At 40.1% G+C, this 23,025-nt stretch overlaps 2 protein-coding genes across 8 annotated transcripts; both read left to right on the forward strand.

The window, feature by feature from the left end:
* Positions 1 to 1,091: 1,091 nt before the first annotated feature.
* LOC104594177 (uncharacterized) lies at positions 1,092 to 15,242 on the forward strand. Of its 7 annotated transcripts, none has more exons than XR_016083889.1 (7): positions 1,092 to 1,711; positions 4,885 to 5,011; positions 5,095 to 5,341; positions 5,546 to 5,590; positions 5,721 to 5,821; positions 6,188 to 6,310; positions 6,412 to 12,057. XR_016083889.1 is itself a non-coding variant. In XM_010254359.3 (5 exons), the coding sequence occupies exons 2-5, from the start codon at positions 4,974 to 4,976 to the stop codon at positions 5,742 to 5,744; spliced, it is 354 nt and encodes a 117-aa protein (XP_010252661.1). In that variant the 5' UTR covers positions 1,093 to 1,711; positions 4,970 to 4,973; the 3' UTR covers positions 5,745 to 6,013. The 7 variants fall into 7 exon arrangements, 1 of the variants encoding a protein (XP_010252661.1); XR_734697.3 differs by having other exon boundaries at positions 1,093 to 1,711; positions 4,970 to 5,011; XR_016083894.1 differs by lacking the exon at positions 4,885 to 5,011.
* Positions 15,243 to 16,592: 1,350 nt separating this feature from the next.
* On the forward strand, positions 16,593 to 17,296 carry LOC148803367 (uncharacterized). The gene is made up of 2 exons (XM_088895382.1): positions 16,593 to 17,026; positions 17,110 to 17,296. Exons 1-2 carry the CDS (start codon positions 16,593 to 16,595, stop codon positions 17,294 to 17,296), a joined length of 621 nt encoding a protein of 206 aa, XP_088751508.1.
* Positions 17,297 to 23,025: the final 5,729 nt, after the last annotated feature.

Below are 23,025 nucleotides of genomic sequence, written 5' to 3' on the forward strand. Positions count from 1 at the left end.
ACTAATTTTCCAAACTACCCCAACATGCCCAGTTATTTGACCCTTATTAGATCTCACTAGTTGGTACATCAAAGTCAGCTTAATCCAATACCTATTGTAGTATCATAATCAAGTATGGTGTTAAGTGCAACTATTTAGTTTTGCCCATCTATCTTCAAGGTCTAGGACATAGCTAGAAATTGGTCTGGGTTCAGTTCTTCTTGTAAACACCGACTAGCTGTGCTTGGGGTCAAACCCTAGAAGTTGAAACAAGCTGCTCCAATTGTTTGGCAGCCCACCAGTGTCATCCTTATCAGGATAAACTCCTCAAGTATCCAATGGATGAGAACCTTCCAAACTAACACGAGTCTCTGAAGTGTCTAGTTTAAGGGGTAATTCACAGAAAAACATACAAATATGAACATGAAACAATAATGTACTTTATTCATTTATAGATAAATGTTTATGTACATCAATCTGATTGGACCTAAGGGCATACACTATCTAATAGTTATCATGTACCTAAGGAATTTTCTCGATGTGACATCGAAAGTGCACTTTGTGATGAACCTGCGGCACATTCGATGGGCCCACAACACATTAAGCAGAGCCGCGATAAACCCGCAATCCACCAAGTCCAATCAACACCCAAACCTAAATAAACCTCAGGAAGACCCGCCTAAGAGACCCAAGCACACCCGAGTGTGTGATGAAGCCACACTTGCTACGACGCGTGATAAACTTACAGCCCGCGATCCCGCTCTAGATGACGGGTTAGAGAAGACAGTAGGCTGAGCCCACGGTGAGGCCCGCATGTGCCCAGACACACACGAATCCACGACGACAAAAGACTTCGCTAACCGCCACATGAATTGACAAAGTACCAACTACCAAACAATGGCGTCACTATTGCCACAGGATTAGTTATGACACCCAAAAAGGATAATAGCACATGTGAGTAATGAGGGATATCAAGGATAATAACGCATCTAATAATTGACACCGAATCAAATATTCCCTTCCCTGATGCGGAGCGAATATCCTCATCTCCTATTTTTTAGGATCTCGGGACCTCTCCCATAAATAGAGATCCTCTTCACATTAGAAATCTTCATATCCCAAAGCATTCGTCATCTAATACCCCAAGTACGCCCCAACTCCCCCATTGTACAATCCCTGACCTAAAACCCTCGTCCTTTCTCTTAAGCCGTTCCTATGTTTATCAAGAGACCTCTCCTCACCCCAAGCCTCACACTCACTAGAAAAATTTGGTGGGTAGAAATATTGATCTTTAGCGACAGTCGTTAAATTGCCCCTTATGAATCACACACTCCACGCCGCTCCCTCTTCACGATTCGTCTTCTTCCCGCCCTCTCCTCTCCGAGCCGATTCTATCTCTCTCTCTCTCTCTCGCTCTGTCTCGCTCGCTCGCTCGCTTGTTCTCTCTCTACTTTCTCACAACGGAGAACTACCTTGGTGTGTAGTTTTTCACAACCGGATGACAACCAGAGGACGCGCTCTCTCTCTCTCTACTTTCTCACAATCGGAGAACGACCTCGGTCTATAGTTTCTCACAACTGGACGACGGGAGAGGGTGATCTTGATCTCAACTTTCTCACAACCGAAGAACAACCGCGGTCCAGATTTTCTCACAATCGGACGGCAACCAGAGGGCAACCTCGATATCGGCTTTCTCACCACCAGATAGACAACCGGATATTGAAATTAACAGGTGAGATTCTCTCTTTCCCTCTATGTATTTATTGAACATTCTTCTGGAACTTATTCAGCTGATCTTGAGAGTCTCTATTGTTTGGTGTTTTTGCAAGTATGTAAATGTTCTTTAACACATATTTACTCCTATCATGATCGGACACAATCTCTTCATTTTTTTTGTAAAATTCCTAAAATCTGAACCCTAAAACCCCCTAAGGCCCTAAACTTTTAAACCCTAATCTTAAACCTAAAATTTCAACTGAAAAATGCATTTGATCGGATATATACCCGAATGGTTGAACAGGATCCAAAAAATAGAGACCAAAGCAATTTTGTTTCCGGATCACTTTTAAAACCTTGATTGGATATTTAGGATTTGTGAGCATTGAGCAATAAAGATATCTATGTCAAAAATTTTAACAAATTATATACTTATTCGGTCCAAGAAAACTTCAAATTGTAGTCTGAAGTTGCAGTGTTTTACCTTCACAGTACAACACAAATTGATATGAGGTTGTCTTTGACATCGGATGACTTAGCATTTCAGAAACAGAAAAGCTCAAAATCTATGTGAAGTTATGCTTGACTTGGACACGAGAAATATAGTCCTATTTCTGAAACCCAAAACCAATAAAAAAGATGATTAAAAAACAGAAACATGTTTTAATTTCTAGAAGGCTGAGTACTTGGTATTTTGTGCACAAATTGGAATGACATTTAGGTGGAGTTGGCATGCATCATGGATGCACCAAAATCCACAATGATGAGATAAAAGTTACAGGTCATTGATGCTAACTGTAGGACATGTTTACAAGTGAAGTAAACCATAATTGTTAGATTCCAGTTTGAAAATCAAATATGAACGGAAATGGTAGATAGAAAATGAAAAAATGTGTACGGATGCATGCTTTAGAAAGTAGGACAGATTAATAAACCTTTACATAGATGCTAGATATAGGAAATTATTTTTCCTAGCTTATATCTGTTATTTTCAAACTGACATTCTTTTCTTTCCTTAATTACCAATCATTAATTTACTTGTTTATATTGTTGTTGAGAGAATAAGAATGAAAGAAAGTAAGATGTTTTGAATATTGAGATGCTTGATACCCATATATAGACCGAGTGAGACTGAGAACTGAATTCAGTTTTACTTGTATATATAGCTGATTTAGTTCTACATGTGCTGAAAAAAATGGGGACCTGAGTAGGAATGAAAGAATTCAGTTTCTAGTGTTAAGTAGCCATTCCTCCGTTTTCTAGTATCTCATTGCTTTCCTAGAAACTCTGTTTTCTAGTGTTTGATTCTATGCATGTAAGGATTTTGAAGCAGCAAACCTGTTAGTTTTTATGATCTGTTTGCTTTCTGGCTTCTGCTACTGCTTTAGATAAACATCATTTGGTGTTTGGAACCAGTTTTTATGATCCACATAGTTCCCTTGTCATTCATGAGGAGATGGTCAGGGATGTGGTAACAGTTTGTGGGCAGCAGATCCAAAGTGTTTGGAACCAGACCCAATATGTGAAAAAAGTAATTCAGTTATTATTAGCTGCCATATCGATCAGAGTTCAAAAAACACACAACACTTCTTTGTGATGCATTTGTCGCCACATGGGTTCTCTCATAAGCTTGGGTATTTAGCACACATGTAATGGTATTCTTATCTTCTATCAATGGACCGGATATTGGTTCAATTCAACCCAACCCAATCCAATAAATACTTTGGACCATTAAATTTGGACTGGTCCAATTCAATGTTTTGTTGGCCCATTGACTCCATCCAAATTGATTTTGATTTGGATGGGATTCAACCCATCCAAATTGATTTTGATTTGGATGGGATTCAACCCATCCAAATTGATTTCCGCGATCTCCGGGTTGTGGAGATAGAGTTCGTTCCACTTCCAACTCTGGCGGAGCTGTGATGAGTTCTCATCGTGATCTTAGAAAAGTCGGGATCTGTTAGCTCATCGTGATCTCGAGAGATTCGGGATCTGCTGGAGAAACTTCTGGAGTCGGTTACGTGGTGATTCGGGTTGTTAGCCTCGAGCTGATACTTCGGTTCTTTAGTTCCGAATTGGATTGGATGCCGAGGTGCCCCGACGCCGAGGTGAGTTTTGGGCTGAGGTGGCTGAATATCCGAGCTCGAACGTTGCGAAATAGGCTTTCCAAGCTGAGTTGTCATCCCTTAGTCAGGTCGTGTCCACGGTCCCCTTCTCGCTAGGTTGGGCCAAATCACCCTTCATCAGTTTGCTTTAGATTAATGCTATTTGTGATATAGTCAGTAAAATACTGATCAATTTCAGTTAATTTTCCAGTAAAACAAACTTAATCTCTTCAAGAGAACGGGTCTAAAGCTGGTTTCCAAGGTTTTCCAGGATTACAAAAATGGGTCCTGGTCCAGGCTTTATTACCATGCATTCCTTTTGACCTATATATATATGCATTATATAGTATTTATATATATATATTTATAATATTATATATATAAAAGAAAACCGAAGAATCCATGGATTTAAGGGCATGTTGACCCATTAACCCATATGAATCCATGGTTTTCATTCATCATAGGGATTTAAGGGCATATTACCAGTTGGTGAAAGCAACTGACCAACAAAGGTTTTCTTTTTCTGATTTGGCTATTCATCTAAAGATAGTTCACATGATAGTTACCTAAATCTCTTGACACCAATCTGATTTGCCAAGTGGTTCGATTAGTACCAATTCACACAGTCCGCCCATGGTAATTCAGAAAATGAAAATAACCTACTAGTTCTATGCAAAAACCAAAGGCTCCAACCAAGAAAATCAGATACCAAAAACAGAATCCCACCCACTAGCAAATCTAGCTCATCTGAGGATTGTAAATTATCAACCATTGAATTGTAAACCTGGAACAAGGAAATGGTAGATCTCATGAATCACAAGAGGAAAGAGGAAGCTGAAATCCACATTCTTTTCCTAATGATTTTAACCTTTCTTTCCTTTACTACATTTATATCCATCTTGTTAATAGAGTGTACTTTCTTTAATTGGGTATACAATCAAGCAATCACATCAAAGGGTCAAGTTTCTAGTTACTTAATCAATGACTTTGAAATTTTGGGTGCAATTAAACTAATATAATAATAGATAAAGTTCAAACTGAGAGAGACCAATAAAATAATGCATAAAGTTCCAACTAATAGGTGGGGCCCCAAGGGATGCTGCTGTTTTAGGATACTGTGTCTCACCACTTTTCTCATACTATTCATACCATGGACTTGTCTTCAGGGTCATGCTCCAAGTAAATCGTGGAAAGATTCCTAAAAATAGGTAAGACTATATTTACATAAACAAAGAGAAATACATACTTGGATTTGAGGCAATGCTGCATGATGCTCTTCTATTCTTGACAGGTATTATGGTTTCATCAGCTACTGTACTCAGTGCGGGAATTCTCAGGCTTTTTGTGTACAAACTGAACTTGGAAATACCCGGTGCTATGGGTGCAATGATAATCTCTACTTGGTCCATGGTCATAGGAGGATTGTTCTATGTTTTTGGTGGTTGGTGCCCTCAGACATGGAGGGGATTCTCCAAAAGTGCATTCTCGGAACTTTGGCCTATGGTGAAGCTCTCTCTTTCATCTGGTGTGATGCTCTGGTAAATTTTCTTTTCCCTCATTTTCCTTTCTTCTGATTTTTATGCTATTCTTTCTTGCATTTCTTTATTTATTTCCATGGGTTTTGCTTCATCTGAACTTGTTTGAGTGTGGCTATTTTGCTTCATCAGAAATGTTTTATTTATTTCCATGGGTTCTTGTCTTCTTGATAGGCTTTTAATTGCTGGGTATTCTTCTTTCTACAGGTTACTCTAGGAGACTTTTTCTTGGCAGACCAGCTAACTAGTCAGGTTAGTTTTTTGACTTTCATGCTCCCATCTACTCATTAATTAGAGTATAGGCATCATTTGGTGGTCTGTTTGGAACAGCAATTAGCTAGCTAGTCATTAATTAATACTACTGTTTAATTCTATTCCACAGGTCCAAGCCATTAGAAGCCTGTGATACCTGATATCTCTCATATGGCTCTGAATTCTGATACCATATTATGCAACTGTTCAACTGAAAGCCGAATCTGTTGGGTGAGGTCTCTGAATTGTTCTCTGTAACAATTATGGCTAGTGGAAAATGTTAGATTTGTTAGTGAAAATATGTGTATAAAATTTGATTAAATCATGTTTGAGCTCCATTAACATTAATGTTGAAGGTGTATATCAATGTCGTTGTATGTCATTTTTTTTCCAGAAAGTGAAATGCAAAGTCGGTCACAAAAATGTCTCAAAAGTCAGTCACTTCCATGTGAGTGGCTGACTTTAAAAAATATCCCCAGCTGACTTATACCATCTGCTTCTGTAATTTGCTCAAAGCAAGTGATCTAGCTTCTTGCCATATATCACAGAGTAATTAAGAGGTACTTTGGTTAACTGAATCATCTTTGGGTTGTACAGGGAGAGGTCATTTCCATGGCCAAGCCTATAATTGCAGATGCCATACTGATGGGATACTGTCCACCGCAGAGGGAAACCTAACCTCCTACTAAGAAAAGAAGAAGAAGAAATGGATTAAGCCAGGTCTGCCCTACTCGTTTATTCTCAGATATTTAGAGTGTACAAGGAAATCACATGTGCATGAAACTGTTCATGGCTGACGTGTCTTCCTTGTGTACATGTAGCGAAGGGCGGACGTTTGGCTTCTTTCAGCATGCTGTGCTCCTCATGGGACTTTATAGGCACTGTGGGCTGGTCCCCGTGCTGGTTAGGGGTATGGGCCTTCGGTCTCACATGGGCTGGGGCCCCAACAACTCGCCCCTCCTTCAGAACAACCTTGTCCTCAAGGTTGAAGCCTGGAAACCTCTTCTTGAGATTGTCAGTCTTCCCAGGATGCATCCTCCTCGGGCAGGTGTTTCCAAACCACTAAGGCCTCCTTGTGCACTATCTTTCTCCTTTTAACCCACCTTAGATCTCGAACCACCATAGGCTTCGGCTGCAGGTGCCCCTCCTCATTGAACTCAGGCAATGTGGGGTTAGCATTCGTGTAGGGTCCTATACTCTTCTTTAGTAGGGAAACATGGAAGACTGGGTGGATGCGAGAAGATGGCGGAAGATCCAATCTGTAGGCCACCTCTCCTACTCGGCCCACTATACGAAAGGGCCCAAAAAACTGAGGTGCAAGGACACAAACTCCCCCTCCTGGTAGGGCTGATACTTGGCGGTAGGGCTGAAGCTTCAAGGACACAATCTGTCGCCCACTTCCGCTGGGCGACTGATACTTGGCGGTAGGGCTGAAGCTTCAAGGACACAAACTCCCCCTCCTGGTAGGTTATCGGCCTGTGCTTTTTGTCATACTGGGCCTTCATTTGCTGCTGGGCCCGGTTCAGATGTTCCTTCAGGGACCTCAAAACCTCATCCCTCTGCTGTATTTTTTCTTCCATTTCTGCCACTGCTGTTGACCCAACTTCATAGGGAAGTATAAGAGGTGGTTCCCTCTCATACAATGCCTTAAATGGGCTCATTCCCAATGAGGAGTGATAGGTGGTATTGTACCACAGCTCGGCCCATGGCAGCCAATTCATCCACTGTTTGGGCCTCTCCCCCGTAAAGCATCTCAAATAAGTTTCCAAGCACCTGCTCCACTTCGGACTGTCCGTCGGCTTGTGGGTGGTAGCTGGTGGTGTGGTTCAACTGAGTCCCCTGGACTTTAAAATATGTAGTCCAGAAGCGGCTCATGAAAGCCGGGTCCCTATCTGTCACAATGGATCGTGGGGTGCCATGCAGTCTGGTCACCTCTTTGACAAAGGTGTGTGCCACTTGGGCCGCTGTGTATGGGTGCACCATCCCAATAAGATGACTGTATTTTGTTAGCCTATCCACCACTACCATAATTATTGATTTACCCATGGAAGTTGGGAGTCCTGTGATGAAATCCATGGTAATATCCTCCCATACTTGAGCCGGAATCGGGAGAGGCTGCAACAATCCCGTGGGAGTTTGATGGTCAGATTTGTAATGTTGGCAAGTAGTGCATTGAGCTACAAACTTCTGGACGGCTTTCTTCATCCCTAACCAAAACAAATGCTGGCTTACCCGACGGTAGGTACGGAGTATTCCCGAATTGCCACCCAAGGCAGAGCCATGAAATAATTGAAGTAACTCCGGAAGAAACTTTGATTGGGCCACAATCACTAGGCACCCTTTAAAGAAAAGATCTGGCCCCACTAAGTAGAACCTTGGGGCTGAAGTCGGATCTGTTGTAAGCTTCTGGACGACCTTCTGTATGGTTTCGTCTAGGTGGGCTTCTTCCTTGAGCCTGGCCCAGATAGAAAAGTTGTTATGGTTTTCACCCAATATGAAAACCTCTTGACTGCGGGATAGAGCATCTACTGCCTTGTTTGCTACATGTGGCTTATACTCTACCTGGGAGTCAAACCCTAGTAGCTTATACAACCACTTCTGCTGAGTTGGGCTATGCACGGGTTGCTCTAACAAGTGCTTGAGGCTTAGTACCTTCCCTCCTAGTTCCTTAACAATAGTACAACACCTAAACACTAACTCCACCTTATCACAAATGTTGTGTCGATTTTAGGAACTTAAGGAAAGGTTGCCTGAAGGTCGAATTCCCTCTTCCTAATATGGAGGTACTGATAGACTCAACCGCGGTCCATGAACTTTTCTCCTTCCTAGATGCCTATAGTGGATACAACCAAATATTCATGGATCCCGCAAATGCTCCCCACACCTTCTTCAGGGCACCCACAGGGAACTTCTATTACAAAATGATGCCATTCGGCTTGAAGAACGTCGAGCCACATACCAGAGAGCAATGGCTAGTGTCTTCCAGGACATGATCTATAAGGAGATCAAGTGCTATGTTGTTGACATAGTCATCAAAGCAAGAGGAAGAGGAGACCACTCGGAAGTTCTAAGGAAAATATTCACGCGGTGTAGGGAGTTTAAGTTGAGATTGAATCTACTGAAGTGCGCATTCGGAGTATAGTCGGGAAAGTTCCTCAGGTACCAGGTAGATCAAAGCGGGATACACCCAGACAAAAGCACATATCCCAAGGTGGAAGTTCACACCCAAATCAATCCTAAAATCAGCCTCCACTGAAGATGGTGTAGTGTGTAGGTGAATCCGGTTCATCAACACTGTTTTCAGCAAAACTGTGATCTAACTTGCTCGAATCGAATGAGGTAAGTGAGCCTAATTTTCTTCAATATTTTTCTTGTAAAAATTAGAAGAGAAACTGATAAAAAATAAGTTCTAGAAAGCCTAGGTCGTGATAGGGTTTCTTGGGAGACAAAGAGAAGATGAGAGAACAAGAGAGAGCGAGAGGTGTTCTAGTCTGGTTCGCCCTCTTTTTCTTTTATCTCCTTATGGGTTACTCTCCTAATCAAATTAGGAGATTATCCATATTTGATTCGGATTTGGACTCGATTAAGAGATAAGCCTTGTTCTCTTAAGAGGATAGGTGTTTCATGCCCATTTCGAAACCTAGATTCAACCCAGAGCATAGGAAAACTTAAGTGGTCATGTGACAACTTACTTAATCTTATTAAATATGAGCCTTAGACCCATCTATTTCAAAGACCAACGATCCAAAATGTTGCATGGCCACTTTAGGCCTGATATTGTATGGTGTGAGACTTCACAATGATCTCACATAAGCCCACATGGGTTCGGCCCAACCTCCAAAAGAGGCTAGGCTGAATTCACTACTCAAGGTAATGAATCCCTAACCCAATCAACATTGGTCCAATTTGGGCCCAACATTTACACCTAAATGATCATTGGGTTCATCTACTCTATGAAGACCCAAGGATAATGGACTCATGTAAGACAAATCCTATCAGGTAATCAACCATGTAATGGTTTTTTACACTTAATCTCTCGACTCATAATGATCAAAACACTATTTGATAGGAAATGACCTCTCCCCTACCTATAAGGTGCAGTGCCACACTCTCTGCTAAGATGGATCCCGGGATTAAAACCTTTTGCAAACATTTTTCATAAAATATTAGTATATAACATATAAATATATTTTGAAAAACCAAAATTCAAACATAGGTGAAATCAACTACTCGTAGTTTAAGTTTCCATCAGAGAGAGTATAAACCTTGACATTCACTTTGTCCAACAAAGAGGTTGATCCTATCACTATGACCACCAACTCAGGTGAATTCTTAGACTGTCTCAACATACTCAAGTATTTGAGTCTTAATGGATCTCACTAGTTGACATATCAAAGAAAACCTAATCCAACACCTAGTGCAACGCCATAATCAAGTTTAGGGTTATGTATAACTTTCCAGTTTGCCCATCTATCTCCAAGGTCTAAGGCACAACTAGAAATTGGTCCGGGTTCAGTGCTTCTAATAAACACCTAATGGTTGTGCTTGGGGTCTAACCCTAGCAGTTGAGGCAAGCTGTTCAAACTCTTTGGCAACACACCAGTGCCACCCTTGTTAGGATAAATTTCCTAAGTCTATCTTAAACTAACACAAGTCTCGTAAGTATCTAGTTTAAGGGGTAATGCATAGAAACATACCAATATTAACATGAAACAATAGTGTACTTTATTCATTTATAAATAAATATTTATGTATATCATTCTAATTGGAGTTAAGGGCCTACATTGTCTAACATTTTTACTTTTAAAAAAATGAAGTAAATATACAAAAAATATGAAAAGCAAGAAATCAACTTTTGATATTTCATGTTTTTTAGCCCTCTAATATTCTCCATACTTTTTAAAACATGTGTACAACCACATGTGTGATGCTTATACACTTCTCCACGTGATAGCATATATAAATGCGACATGAAAGCATAGGCTCATTAATGCAATCAATGACATGTTCAATGACAAATGTATACCACATCCTATTCATTTATGTTACAATGTGGCATGCGGTATCATTGAATTGCCTTCAGGATGCCATGACATATATATTTCATTGACCCCACATTCAAGAGCTTGCATCCATATATGTTGCCACACGGCATTTGAATATAATTAATAACAAATGTATACCATATCATTTGACTAGAGGTTGTTATTCACATATTTATTTCTTATCTTCTTCATTTACCGTATCAACCACGCATGAATGTATGACGTCATTCACCACACTGCATTGACTCCATATACCACCACTCCACGATCAACATAAATTCACTTTTCACATCGGTGCAAAACCAGCCAAATACTAGAAATTGCAAAACCAACCAAAAACTCAACAAACATGTGTTGGCAGAAATTGCACCACTCTATGTTGCCATGCTCCATGCTTTCAATTTAGTGGTGGAAGATCTTTATCCGTGATCTGTGCTTTGGGATTAACCGCTTTGTGGCAGTCGTTTCCCTCTTTTCCTTTTACTTCATCTCCAACAACGATACTTATGCCCCGAACTACCCCTCCATTTGACTCTGTTCCCCTTTATTCTCTTCTCCCTTTCCGTCTCCCCAACACTCTTGTCATGCGTATCTCCCTCCTCTCTCTATTTCAACATAATTATTCTAAAATGGGTGTTAATGTATCAACTATTCATTAACATTCCATTGTACTTCATAATGTTGTATTAGATGTTTAGTCCATTCCTTACCCAATGGACCAAGAGCAAATTCATGTTCTCTAGAGAAGGAAATGTTGTAGAGACTCTTTACAAGTATGTCTTTGAACTCGTTATACCTACTGGTTCTGTCTCCAAATGGTTACGAAGCCTGTAAACTTTGTTATATGATTAAGTATTAGAAGTGGCTATTGCAAATGGATGTTAGAGTTTGTCTTGGTTTTCCGGTCTGAGCTTCACTTCTAGCTTCATCGTGTGATTAGATTTGTAAGGCCGGAGAACGTTGTTGTTCAATTAGGGGGGCTAAGTTGGCCTACTAATTTGGAGAATGGTCTGCCCAAGCCAATGTCGGAGTTTATCATCAGAGGAGAGAAAGTGAACCTAGAGATCGAGGGAATTGATGAGTTATGCCATAATTCGTGCTAAGTACAGAAGGCATCTGCATGATGGTGATTGATAAGCCGAGGGAAGTTGCCCCGTTCGAAGAACCAGTCCTTGCCTTGTTCACTTCGAAGTAAATCTCGAAGAAGGAAGTCCCTACTTACCAATATTTCGTAACCTCTAATTCGTGATGTGGTTTATTTCTAATTCTAATTAATTAAATATGGATTGGGCTAGACCAGGGAGGGGAGGGGAGGTATGCATGTAATATATAAAAGGATTAAAGGGTGATGGTATTATCATATTAGTAGAGCAAATGCAAATTACATTAGGAAGATAAAAGTGGTTATTTTCTTTCAAATTTCTTTTGCCTTAACAATTGTCCTTTTTTTTTGGTTATATATTATCAATATTTTTATGTCCTATGGATTTTCTTTGGAAGTGAAGAAAGAAATGATGTTGACTAATCTTTTGGTTGTAATTTTGGAAATTGTGAGTGTTCTAATTTTGTTAACATATTTATTTGATTCCACATGTTAAGAACAAGGAAGTTGTAACCCAAGGAAACTCCTGCACCATCATCTAAGAACAAATGCCTGAAAGCTAAGACTCTTTCTTCCCCTTCATGATTCCTATTTTTAAAATCTCTTTGGTTGTAATTTTGCTATGCACTCATTGCATTAAGAGATTGGTGTGGATGTATAAATATTCATGTCCTAAGTGAATTTGTGAGCAACCCCTGTAGGCCACATGTCAAAAGTAAAGTCTTCTTTGTATTTTTCACATTTGCTTAGATTGTCCTTTATTCAAATAGACAATTCTAAGTTATGAAATTGGTTAGTAATAGGTAATTAACATGTAATAGCTTTATTAGCTTCAATGCTTATACTCAACTTTTACTTGACGGTTCATTTTATACCTCACACCCATGCTGAGCACGTTTACTTAGCTGGTATATTCTTATAACAAAAGATAGGATCCAAAAGGTGTACGGTCTTGCCCTCTATATGCACAATTTGGAATCTAATAATAACATTGAAGATATTTACCCACTAGAGCCTTTGTTATTTACAATTGTACCATTCTTTTTTGTTGTTTTATCTAATGTTTAATATCCAATGACTTTTTATTTATCTGTTGTTTATTTGCTTTGCCGGATAACTAAATACCCATGTCTCTTTCCTTTATCTAATAGATATTAATATCTTTTAATTTATCCCATCACTATTTACTTCTTCCAACATCTACTACCTGAACCTCTCTCCTATATGTGACCCCAAAATGTTCATTTATAGGACAAAATAATTAAATGAGCTCTTTTTCTAGAAACCACTTCTTATTGCTTTTATCTCTTTTTTATTATTATAAGTATATACTTCCCATCCTCAATTTCCTCTCTCTCTCCCTTCTTTCACTATCAAATATTTTGATTTTGATTTAATTTTTCATTTTACTTAATATTTTTAACATATTTGTCTGGTCGCTTTTAATTTTTAACTAGTGAATGATCTAGTACTAAGTACGGGGTAATTAAATGTGTGTAGTTATCAAAAATTAAAGTAAAAAAAAAAATAACATGGGTCATGCATTTTTGCAATTGATAATTTATTCTGACCTATTTTATTTAAAACCCACTATTAATTTATGTTTTTTTTTAATTTGATTTAGGATATTAAATGAGATCTTATTGGCAAACAATAACCCACTTTATTTGGTATTTACTACTTATCTAATAAATCTATTTTGAGTTATTTATTTTTAAAAGTTAAATTAAGTTGCTTACTAAAAGTTAAATCAAGTTTGTAATTAATAAAGTATTTTCTTTTTGAAAAAAAAATCATTTTAAAAACAAACATGGGTTTATGGTAATCTTTTAATGGGTCCCACCATTTGTATTTAATAGACAATGGATAAACATGTGTTAAGCTAATAAATAACTATCTATTGAGAATGTTTAGGAGTGAAACTACCTACTTTTTGAATCATATTTCTTGTTTCTTGAATTACTAGGGTGTTACTTGTCTGAATGGTGGGGTTGTAGCATAAAGACCTTTCTTTAATATATATATATAGTCTAACAGTATTTTTTGTTTTTTTTTTCATAAAAATTACAAGAATGTCATCTCTCTCTCTCTCCTTATAAATTACAAGAATGCCACTCTCTCTCCAACTAAGGGAGACATCAACTCAACATCTCGGCTGCTAGGGGACCTACAACCAAAGGTAGTTGAGTTCGAGCCAAGCCGAGCTCGAACTTCTGAGCTCAAGCTCAAGTCTCTAATTCGAATCGAGCTCGAGCTAGACGACACTTTTGACCACTGAGGGAGACCTCAGTTAGGTACCTCGGTCACTGAGGGAGATCTTGGCTCAACATCTCGACAAATGAGGGAGACCTCAGCTCGACACCGTGCCAACTAAGGGAGTTAGCTCGACACCTCGCCTGCTAGGGAAACCTCAACTCGACACTTCAGCAGCTTAAGGAGACCTCAATTTGGCACCTCGGCAATTAAGGGAAACATCGGCTCGGCACCTCAACTGCTTGAGAGACCTGCAATCAAAGGTAGCCAAGCTCAAACCTCCGGGCTTTTGACTCAAGCTGAACTCGAGCTCGAGCTCAAGTCTCTAATTCAAATTGAACTCGAGCCTGATGGTTTATGAGCGAGCCCCCTGCAACGTAGGGCCCCCTCCGCTAGTTATTTATTAAATGGAAATTTAGGTAAATTGAATTTTGGATAAATTTACTAAAATTATTATTTTTTATTAAAACTTTTGACGTCATTTTCTCTATTTTATAATTTTTTCATATATCTTAATTTTTAAGGCTTCATTTGCTATGCTAATATATTCTTATAACAAAAGGGAGGATCCAAAAGGTGTATGGTCATGCCTTCTGCGTGTAGAAAATAGAATCACACAGTAACCTTGTGCATAATGTGACATCATAAGTGGTATTTTTGTGCCATTGTGTCTTCTCTCCCCTGCCACGGTGTTATCTATTTCTTACCATTGTGTTTATGATTTGCCACCTATGATGTGGTATTTTTGTGCATAATGTGACATCGCAGGCTTTGGTATTTCTACCCACTATGTTTCAGGAGATATGTGAATTCGCGATTATGGTTTTTAGATGTGATCACACCTATATTCTTAAGCAGCATCGTAGACTGCGCACGTCACAAACTTAATTTGGTATTTTTGCAGATTGTTTCGAGAGACATGCATGTTATTGTAATTGGGCCTTTGCAATTGTCGGATCAGGTAGCGGGATGATTAGGGTAGCGCATAGCCTCTACCGTTGTGAATTTGAACCTGCGTTAAGATTTCTATGATTTGAAAACTATGATATGGTAGCTCTGCATATAATGTAATATTGTAAACGACATCGCAGGACTTTAGCTACATACCAGACTTGGGTATATTTGCGCATTGAGTTTCGAGAGATATGTGGATTTGTGATTCTAGTTTTCAAACACGCGATCACACCTATATCCTGGCAAAAGGACATGACCACCGCAGTGGTTAACCCCATTCTACGCACTTTCACATTTTTACGTAAAATGGTATTTCCGTGTATAATGTGATATTGTAAGAGACATTACAGATTTTGGTATTTTTGCGCACATATATACCTAGATAATTTTGTGCATGAGTTTCGGGAGATATGTGAATTTAAGATTCTAGTTATTAGACACGCGACCGCACTTAGCTATATTCTAATAGTGAACATGACCTCCATCCTATGGTTAACCCCATATGCTTTATACTTTAGTATATTAAAGATATAAAATACAAATGACTGCCAATCAAGGCTTAAAATTGTGGATAAAATACAAAAAAGTTTCTTTCTGAAAATCATAAAAACCTTTCCTAGTTTCATTTCAACAAAAATCTTCTCTTTCTATTTTTTGACAAAATTAACAATGACATTGACAAAAACGTTAAAAAGATGATATTTTTTTTTTTAAATACTTATTTTACCCTTTCTCAAACACTGTTCATCTTCTTCCCCTCTAAATGTTTCTGTACCAACAGCGGCGGTATCCCTCTAAATATTTCTATACCAACGTATAGATATGTCAGTACGACCTTCTTCTAGTTACGCGATTCATTCCACGGTCCTCATCTGAAGCCAATGGCCTATCTGCTCCACTAGAGTCAGAAAGTGATCGGACTGAATCTATTATTTATGTACCAACATTGATTGTCTCGCTTCCCGACTGTGTGTCATCAGCAGCTGATGATGGGTGAGTAAAGTATGGGGGAGGCTCAGCATGGTCATGAGCAAGTTGAGGCTGTGATAGAGCAAGGTCTGGAGGCTGACTATAGTATTGGACGAGATTCGCGAGAGTCATAGGAGATCCCAGATCTGTATATTTCCTGTACAGTTAGGAAGTTTTGTTTTTAGTAGCCTTGTTTTTAGGAAGATATTCTTTTTGGATTAGAAAATCTTTTGGAGATAGAAGTTGCATTGCATTTAGGAGGTAGGGTTTTTAGAAAGTTTTGGGAGCAAGAAACTCCATCGAGTTTGTATATATATATCATAAGATAACAATGGAAAGACAACCTTGGGCTTCCGAAATTTTTCATGGTATCAGAGTCGCCTTCTGGCAAGTCAAATCTAGCAACCCTTTGATATGAAGGTAGTTGGCAGATATTATAAGACGGTAAAGCTCATCGACACTGGCGTTGATGTATTATGAGTCCCAGTTCCTGATTTCTTCGTGAGCCTCATTAGGATCGTCCATCTTCTTGGAATCAAACTCGACGTGTTTCCTGCAATAATCAATCACCTTGGGTAAGATATTACTGCTGACGTTGAGCAACAGAATCACATCGACACCAAAGCCATCTTCGACCATTTGCTTGAACATCTCAAACAAGTATTGTTGATCGGTCACCATGGTTGCCAACAACGATAGGAACGGTGAGAGCTTGAGTAAGTCTGTCGAACCGTCTTCTCATTTCTATTTGCATCCATCAGATAATCCTGGAATTATTATCAGTCCGGTGGTCTTGAGAGGAGATAACTACAACAAATGGGCAAAGGCAATGAAAACTGCTTTTCGTGTCAAAAACAAAATCGGTTTCATCGAAGGCAGGGTCACAAAGCCGGAGAACGACACTCCAGAGATCGATCTCAGGTGGATTGTGAACTCGATGTTGGTGGCTTGGGTTTTCAATACTGTCGATCCATCATTGCGTTCAACTATCACGTATATGGAGACGGTCAAGGAGCTTTGGGATGATTTGAAGGAACGATTCTCGATCGGCAACGGACCCCGGATTTATCAGATTAAATCCGAGCTTGCTAACTGTAACATGGACAGACAATGGTTGCATATTACGGAAAGTTGAAGGCAATGTGGGACGAATTAGGAAACTACTCTAAGGTACCCGTGTGTACATGCGGATGCAGGTGTGGAGCGGCAACTGAATTGGTTAAAGAAAGAGAAGAAGAAAAAATCCACCAATTTCTTATGGGTTTGGACGACGATATATTTGGAACTGTGTGTTCCAACATATTGAGTATGGAGCCAATTCCAAATATGAACAAAGTTTACTCAACAATCATACAAGAAGATCGACATCGATCGTTGGCATGAGGTAAGGAGGAACGGGCAGATGCGGTTGGTTTTGCAGCACAAGCCTCGCAGACATCGCGAGACAGTAGAGCTACTTCAAAAGACAAAACAATTGTGGTCGATCTGGCCATGAAGCAAAGAATTGCTTCCAATTAATTGGATACCCTGAATGGTGGGGAGACAGACCCCGCGGTACGTCAACCGGGCGTGGAACAGGATGAGGAAAAGGGGGAGGACCCTCTGGCGGACGTGGCTGAGGCACGACAAAAGCTCATGCTGCTCAGTCATCAGCGGGGCGTGAGGTGGCTACTAAAGCAGTTATGACTGACGGAGACCGGACTGGACTGAGCGGGCTTAATGACGAGCAATGCCAGACTCTTGTAAGCATGCTTAATGCTTACAAAACTAGGACTAATGAAAAACTCTCTGGTAAGAATTACTCCACTGAATGGATTATTGACTCTGGGGCATCACATCACATGATAGGGAATTTAAATGTGCTCGTCGACACCTATGATGTTGCACCTTGTCCTGTTAGGTTACCCAACGGTGCGCACACCGAGGCCGTGAAAGACGACACTGTTGAACTTGGAAATAATTTTAAATTGCTGCATGTATTATATGTCCCAAAACTCAATTGTAATTTATTGTCAGTAGGTTAGTTACTTCGTGACACAGATTGTATTGTGACGTTTACTAATAAGTTGTGTGTGATACAGGACCGCATCTTGGGTCATGCGATTTGTGGCATCGGAGATTGGACACCCTTCTTATCAAACGGTTAGCTTGCTTCTTAATATCAATAATAGTAAGAACAAAACATGTGATGTTTGTTTGAAGGCAAAGCAAACTAGAGATGTTTTATTCAAAGTGGCAATAAAGTGACTGATTGTTTTGCATTGATTCATTGTGACTTATGGGGTGCTTATAGAGTACCTGCATCTTGTGGTGCTGTATATTTTTTGACAATTGTTGATGATTATTCTCAAGTAGTTTGAATTTATTTGCTGGCTGAAAAAAGTGAAGTTGGTCGAACACTTAAAAATTTATGTGCAATGATTGAACGACAATTTAATAAGAAGGTTAAGGTGGTGAGAAGTGATAATGGAACAATGTTTAAATCCTTGAAATCATATTTTGATGAGCAAGGAATTTTATTTCAAACTTCTTGTGTTGGAACACCACAACAAAATGGTCATGTGGAGAGAAAGCATCGTCGTATTTTGAATGTGGCTAGAGCACTCAGGTTTCAAGCTCATCTTCCGATCAATTTCTGGGGTGAGTGTGTTTTGACCGCAGGGTACTTGATTAACCGGACACCTTCAACCCTTCTTGGTGGTAAAACACCTTACGAGATGCTATTTGGACAAAGTCCTTCTTATAAACATCTTAGAGTTTTTGGTTGCTTGTGTTTTTCGCATACTCGGGACCGTGACAAATTTTCCGCTAGTAGTAGGAAATGTGTCTTTGTTGGGTACCCTTTTGGGAAAAGGGGTGGAAATTATACGATCTTGAGTCTGGTGGTTACTTCGTCTCACGAGACATGGTGTTTAGTGAGGCCGAGTTTCCCTTTGCCACTCTAGAACATCAACCCTCAGTAACCAGTCCTTCCATAGCCAAGGAAAATGTTGGGTTGCCTTGGACTGTCCAACTACCGAACTCTGCGACCACTCCTCCTGACATGGTATTTGATTCACCTCATATAGAAGTCAGGGGGAGAAACACGATCGATGAAGAAGGACATTAGAACACGGGTAATGATAAGTAGGCAGGTACTCTTGATGAGACAAGGAGCCATACAGATTGCAGGAATAATGAAACTCCAGCTGCTCCTCAGCCTACCACGGAGTTATTAGGCCGCAGACATCGAGAAAAGTGGACCCCCAACTATTTACAAGACTTTGTCAGACACTCTGCTCATCGTTTAGACCCCTCCGCTGTTTCTCCTGCATCATCTCAGTCCTCAAGTACTCCTTATCCCATAACTCATTATGTGACGTATGATAATTTTTCTGTGAAACACAGACATTTCTTGGCAGCTGTTACAATAGGCCGAGAACCTACTCGTTTCTCTGAGGCAATGGCTGATGCTCGGTAGTGCGAGGCTATGCACCAAGAGATACAGGCTTTGGAAGACAATGGGACATGGACCTTGGAAGACCTCCCACCTGAAAAAAAGGCAATCGGGTGTAAATGGATCTACAAAATCAAGTACAACTCTGATGGATCCATTGAAAAATTTAAAGCACGGTTGGTAGTCTTGGGCAACACTCAAGTTGAAGGTCTTGATTACAACGAGACCTTTGCCCCTGTGGCTAAAATGGTCACAGTTCGAACCTTCTTACCAGTTGCTGCGGCCCAACATTGGGAATTGCATCAGATGGATGTCCACAATGCTTTTCTGCACGGTGATCTCCATGAGGAGGTCTATATGAAACCTCCTCCAGATTTTTTGGCCTCCGGGACTAGAAAGGTATGCAAACTCCGGAAATCTTTGTATGGTCTACGGCAAGCCCCCCGGAATTGGTTCTCTAAATTAGGTGCTGCCTTGAAAACTTTTGGGTTTGATCAGTCCTATTTCGATTATTCCTTATTTACGTATCGCAAGAATGGGATTGTCTTGCACGTCCTGGTTTATGTTGATGACTTAATCGTTGGTGGGAATAACCCGGAGTTCATACACAAATTTAAACAGTATATGAACCGGTGTTTTCACATGAAGGACTTGGGTGTTCTTAAATATTTTTTGGGCATCGAAGTGACTCGTGGATCATTGGGGATATTTCTTTACCAAAGAAAATATGCGCTTGATATTATTACAGAAACTGGCTGATTGGGGTCCAAACTTGCTCACTTTCCTATTGCTCAGAATCATAAACTTGCCCTTGCTGACGGAGCACTCCTGGATGACCCTGAACGATATCGACGTCTTGTGGGTCGTTTGATCTATTTAACCATTACACGACTGGAGCTCAGTTATTGCATCCATGTCCTAGATCAATTTATGCAGTGTCCTCGTGTTGATCATTGGGATGCAGCATTATGTGTGGTTCGTTATCTGAAAGGACGTCCTGGTCAAGGGATATTTCTGCGCTCTGATAGTGATCTGCAATTGTATGCCTATTGTGATTCCCACTAGGCGAGTTGTCCTCTAACTCGTCGCTCTCTTACTAGGTATTTTGTCATGTTAGGACATTCCTCCATCTCCTGAATACCGGTCAATGGCTACTGCCAGTTGTGAGTTGAAGTGGCTAAAAGGCCTGCTGTCGTCTTTGGGTATATCTCATCCTCAACCTATACGATTGTTTTGTGACAATCAAGCTGCTCTGCACATTGCTGTGAACCCTATCTTCCATGAACGAACCAAATATATTGAAGTTGATTGTCATTTCATTCGCAATGAGCTCCAAGCCGGCACCATTGCGCCTTCCTATGTACGTACCGGTGAACAACTTGTCGACATTTTCACAAAGGCTCTCAAGCAAAAACAATGATTTTTTCCTTCCCAAGTTGGGCATTCGCAATCCTCATGCACCACCTTGAGGGGGAGTATTGGACGAGATTCGCGAGAGTCCTAGGAGATCCCGGATCTGTATATTTCCTGTACAATTAGGAAGCTTTGTGTTTTAGAAGTTTTGGTTTTAGCAGCCTTATTTTTAGGGAGATATTTTTTTTGGATTAGGAAGTCTTTTGGAGATAGAAGTTGCATTGCATTTAGGACGTCGGGTTTTTAGAAAGTTTTGAGAGCAAGAAACTCCATGGAGTTTGTATATATATATATGATAAAATAACAATGGAAAGACAACCTTGGGCTTCCGAAAATTTTCATATAGTTTTCTCTCATGGAACGACTAATTAGATATCCCTGAACTATGCTTTCAGGTGATGAATTTATTACAGATGAGAAGTATGTACGTGAAGCTGCTCTTTGTGCCTGAGCTCTCAGAAGCTGCTGCATTTGTAGTCGATGCCCCCTGCTCTCTGCTTCTACTGAAGTAGCAGCAGCAGCAGCACTCTGCTGTAACTCCATGGACACTTGATCGACATAATTCTGTCGTGGGTATTCATATTCTCCTCCCAGTAATCCCTCTCTGCGTAGTGCCGCAGTGGTGAGAACTCAGAGGGGTGATAAAACAGGTGGAGAAGTAGTAATCGAAATGGAGCCTGCTACAGAAAAATGATGTCGATGCCACTCCATCATATGATGAGAACCATGGCCAATCCTCTGAACACTTGCTGGATCTCAAACGTTGATATCTCCCTATCAGACCTCTGCCTCGCCGATTCGAAACGATGTCCATGGGGGGCCTACGAGGGATCCTCACTCCCGATTCCGATGCTTTTTCCGTCGTTTGGTCCTCGCTGCCGGAACTGTCCCGTGTCCACTGGGCATTCGTTTTCGTTGGAGTAAACGTGTGCAGCCACAGATAAAGACATGACCAACAGAACAAGTGGCAATAGCAGGTGACGACTGGGTCCTTCACCATTTCCATGCATATACTGCATTCGAACAAGTGGCCAACAGAAACATGGCCAACACTGCAACTGGTTGCAGCAGCGGAAATGTGACAGAGAAAGGGAAAAAGGGGAAGAACAATAAGCCGAAGAAGATGAGTGATTAGAGAAAGGAAGAGATCGGATTTAGAGGTGTACCGCCGCTGCCTCTGCTTCTCAGTTCGAACGGGGAAGAATATGAACAGTATTCAAGAAATGGTAAAATAAGTATTTTGAAAAAAATGATAATCTTTAATGGAAGGGAGGTATTTGTTAATTTTATAAAAAATAGAGGAGAGGTTTTTGTTAAAATGAAACTATAGAAAAGGTTTTTATGATTGCTAGAAACTTCAAGGGAGGTTTTTGTATTTTGCCCTAAGATTTTAGATAAGAGTGTCAATGGACCAGTTTTGGATTGGACCCCGTCCAGTCCAAAATCAATTTGGATGGATTGGATGGACCAACAAGGCACATTAGATTGGATTAATCCGGTCTAAAATATTTATTAGATTGGATTGGACCTGGTCCGTCCGTAATAAATTTATATTGGATTGGGTTGGATTAAGCCAATATCTAGTCCATTGATATAAGATAAGAACATATGTGTCAATGAACTGGGTTTGAGTTGAAAAACCAATCTAAATCAAAATGAATTTGAACAGATTAGATGGTCCAGACATTGAATTGGACCGGTCCAAATTGATCCAAAACATTCATTGAATTGGATTGGACCTGATCCATTTATAATGAACTCACATCGGACTGGATCGGATTGGACCAAATCCAGTCCAATTGGCACCCCTAGTTTTAGATATGCTATGCATGAATCTCAAACCTGCATCCCTCTCTATCTCACAACCGAAGTTTAAAGGAAACGAGAACATGTAGCTAGAACGAATGCTAACTATGACTGCAATGAGAAATATGAGTTTTCATTCAGCACTGATCATATAAACAGAAGGATAGGATCTCCATATCAAAATTCCATTCAGTATTGATTCTTGCACATGGACAAAATGGTCATTCCAAATGAAAGTGGAAAGAAAGAAAATGATAAGAAGCTGTTGGGGTCGGTTGATCCGACCTGGTTCTTCTACAGCAGAAACTCGCCTTGCCTAGCAACCAGGCTTTGGCCTAGTTTTGACTCGAGAGAGGGCAATACTTCTTCAGCAGGATGGGGTAGTGTTTTTCAACCCTCTTTAACTCTTCTTTCACCTACCTCTTTTAATGATCTTAATTGTAGGCAGTCCCAATCG

The sequence above is a fragment of the Nelumbo nucifera genome, chromosome 1 (genome assembly GCF_055504915.1).
Source record: "Nelumbo nucifera cultivar China Antique chromosome 1, China Antique-T2T, whole genome shotgun sequence".
Taxonomy (NCBI): Eukaryota; Viridiplantae; Streptophyta; class Magnoliopsida; order Proteales; family Nelumbonaceae; genus Nelumbo; species Nelumbo nucifera.

What these genes read in the sequence shown, in the direction of transcription:
- LOC104594177 (XM_010254359.3), top strand. Translation starts at nt 4,974, where the DNA reads ATGCTCCAAGTAAATCGTGGAAAGATTCCTAAAAATAG. An exon ending in GGAAAGATTCCTAAAAATAG is followed by an intron (nt 5,012 to 5,094) that starts GTAAGACTATAT and finishes TATTCTTGACAG; the next exon opens with GTATTATGGTTTCATCAGCT. An exon ending in CAGACCAGCTAACTAGTCAG is followed by an intron (nt 5,591 to 5,720) that starts GTTAGTTTTTTG and finishes TCTATTCCACAG; the next exon opens with GTCCAAGCCATTAGAAGCCT.
- LOC148803367 (XM_088895382.1), top strand. Translation starts at nt 16,593, where the DNA reads ATGGTTGCCAACAACGATAGGAACGGTGAGAGCTTGAGTAAGTCTGTC. An exon ending in TGTAACATGGACAGACAATG is followed by an intron (nt 17,027 to 17,109) that starts GTTGCATATTAC and finishes ATGCGGATGCAG; the next exon opens with GTGTGGAGCGGCAACTGAAT.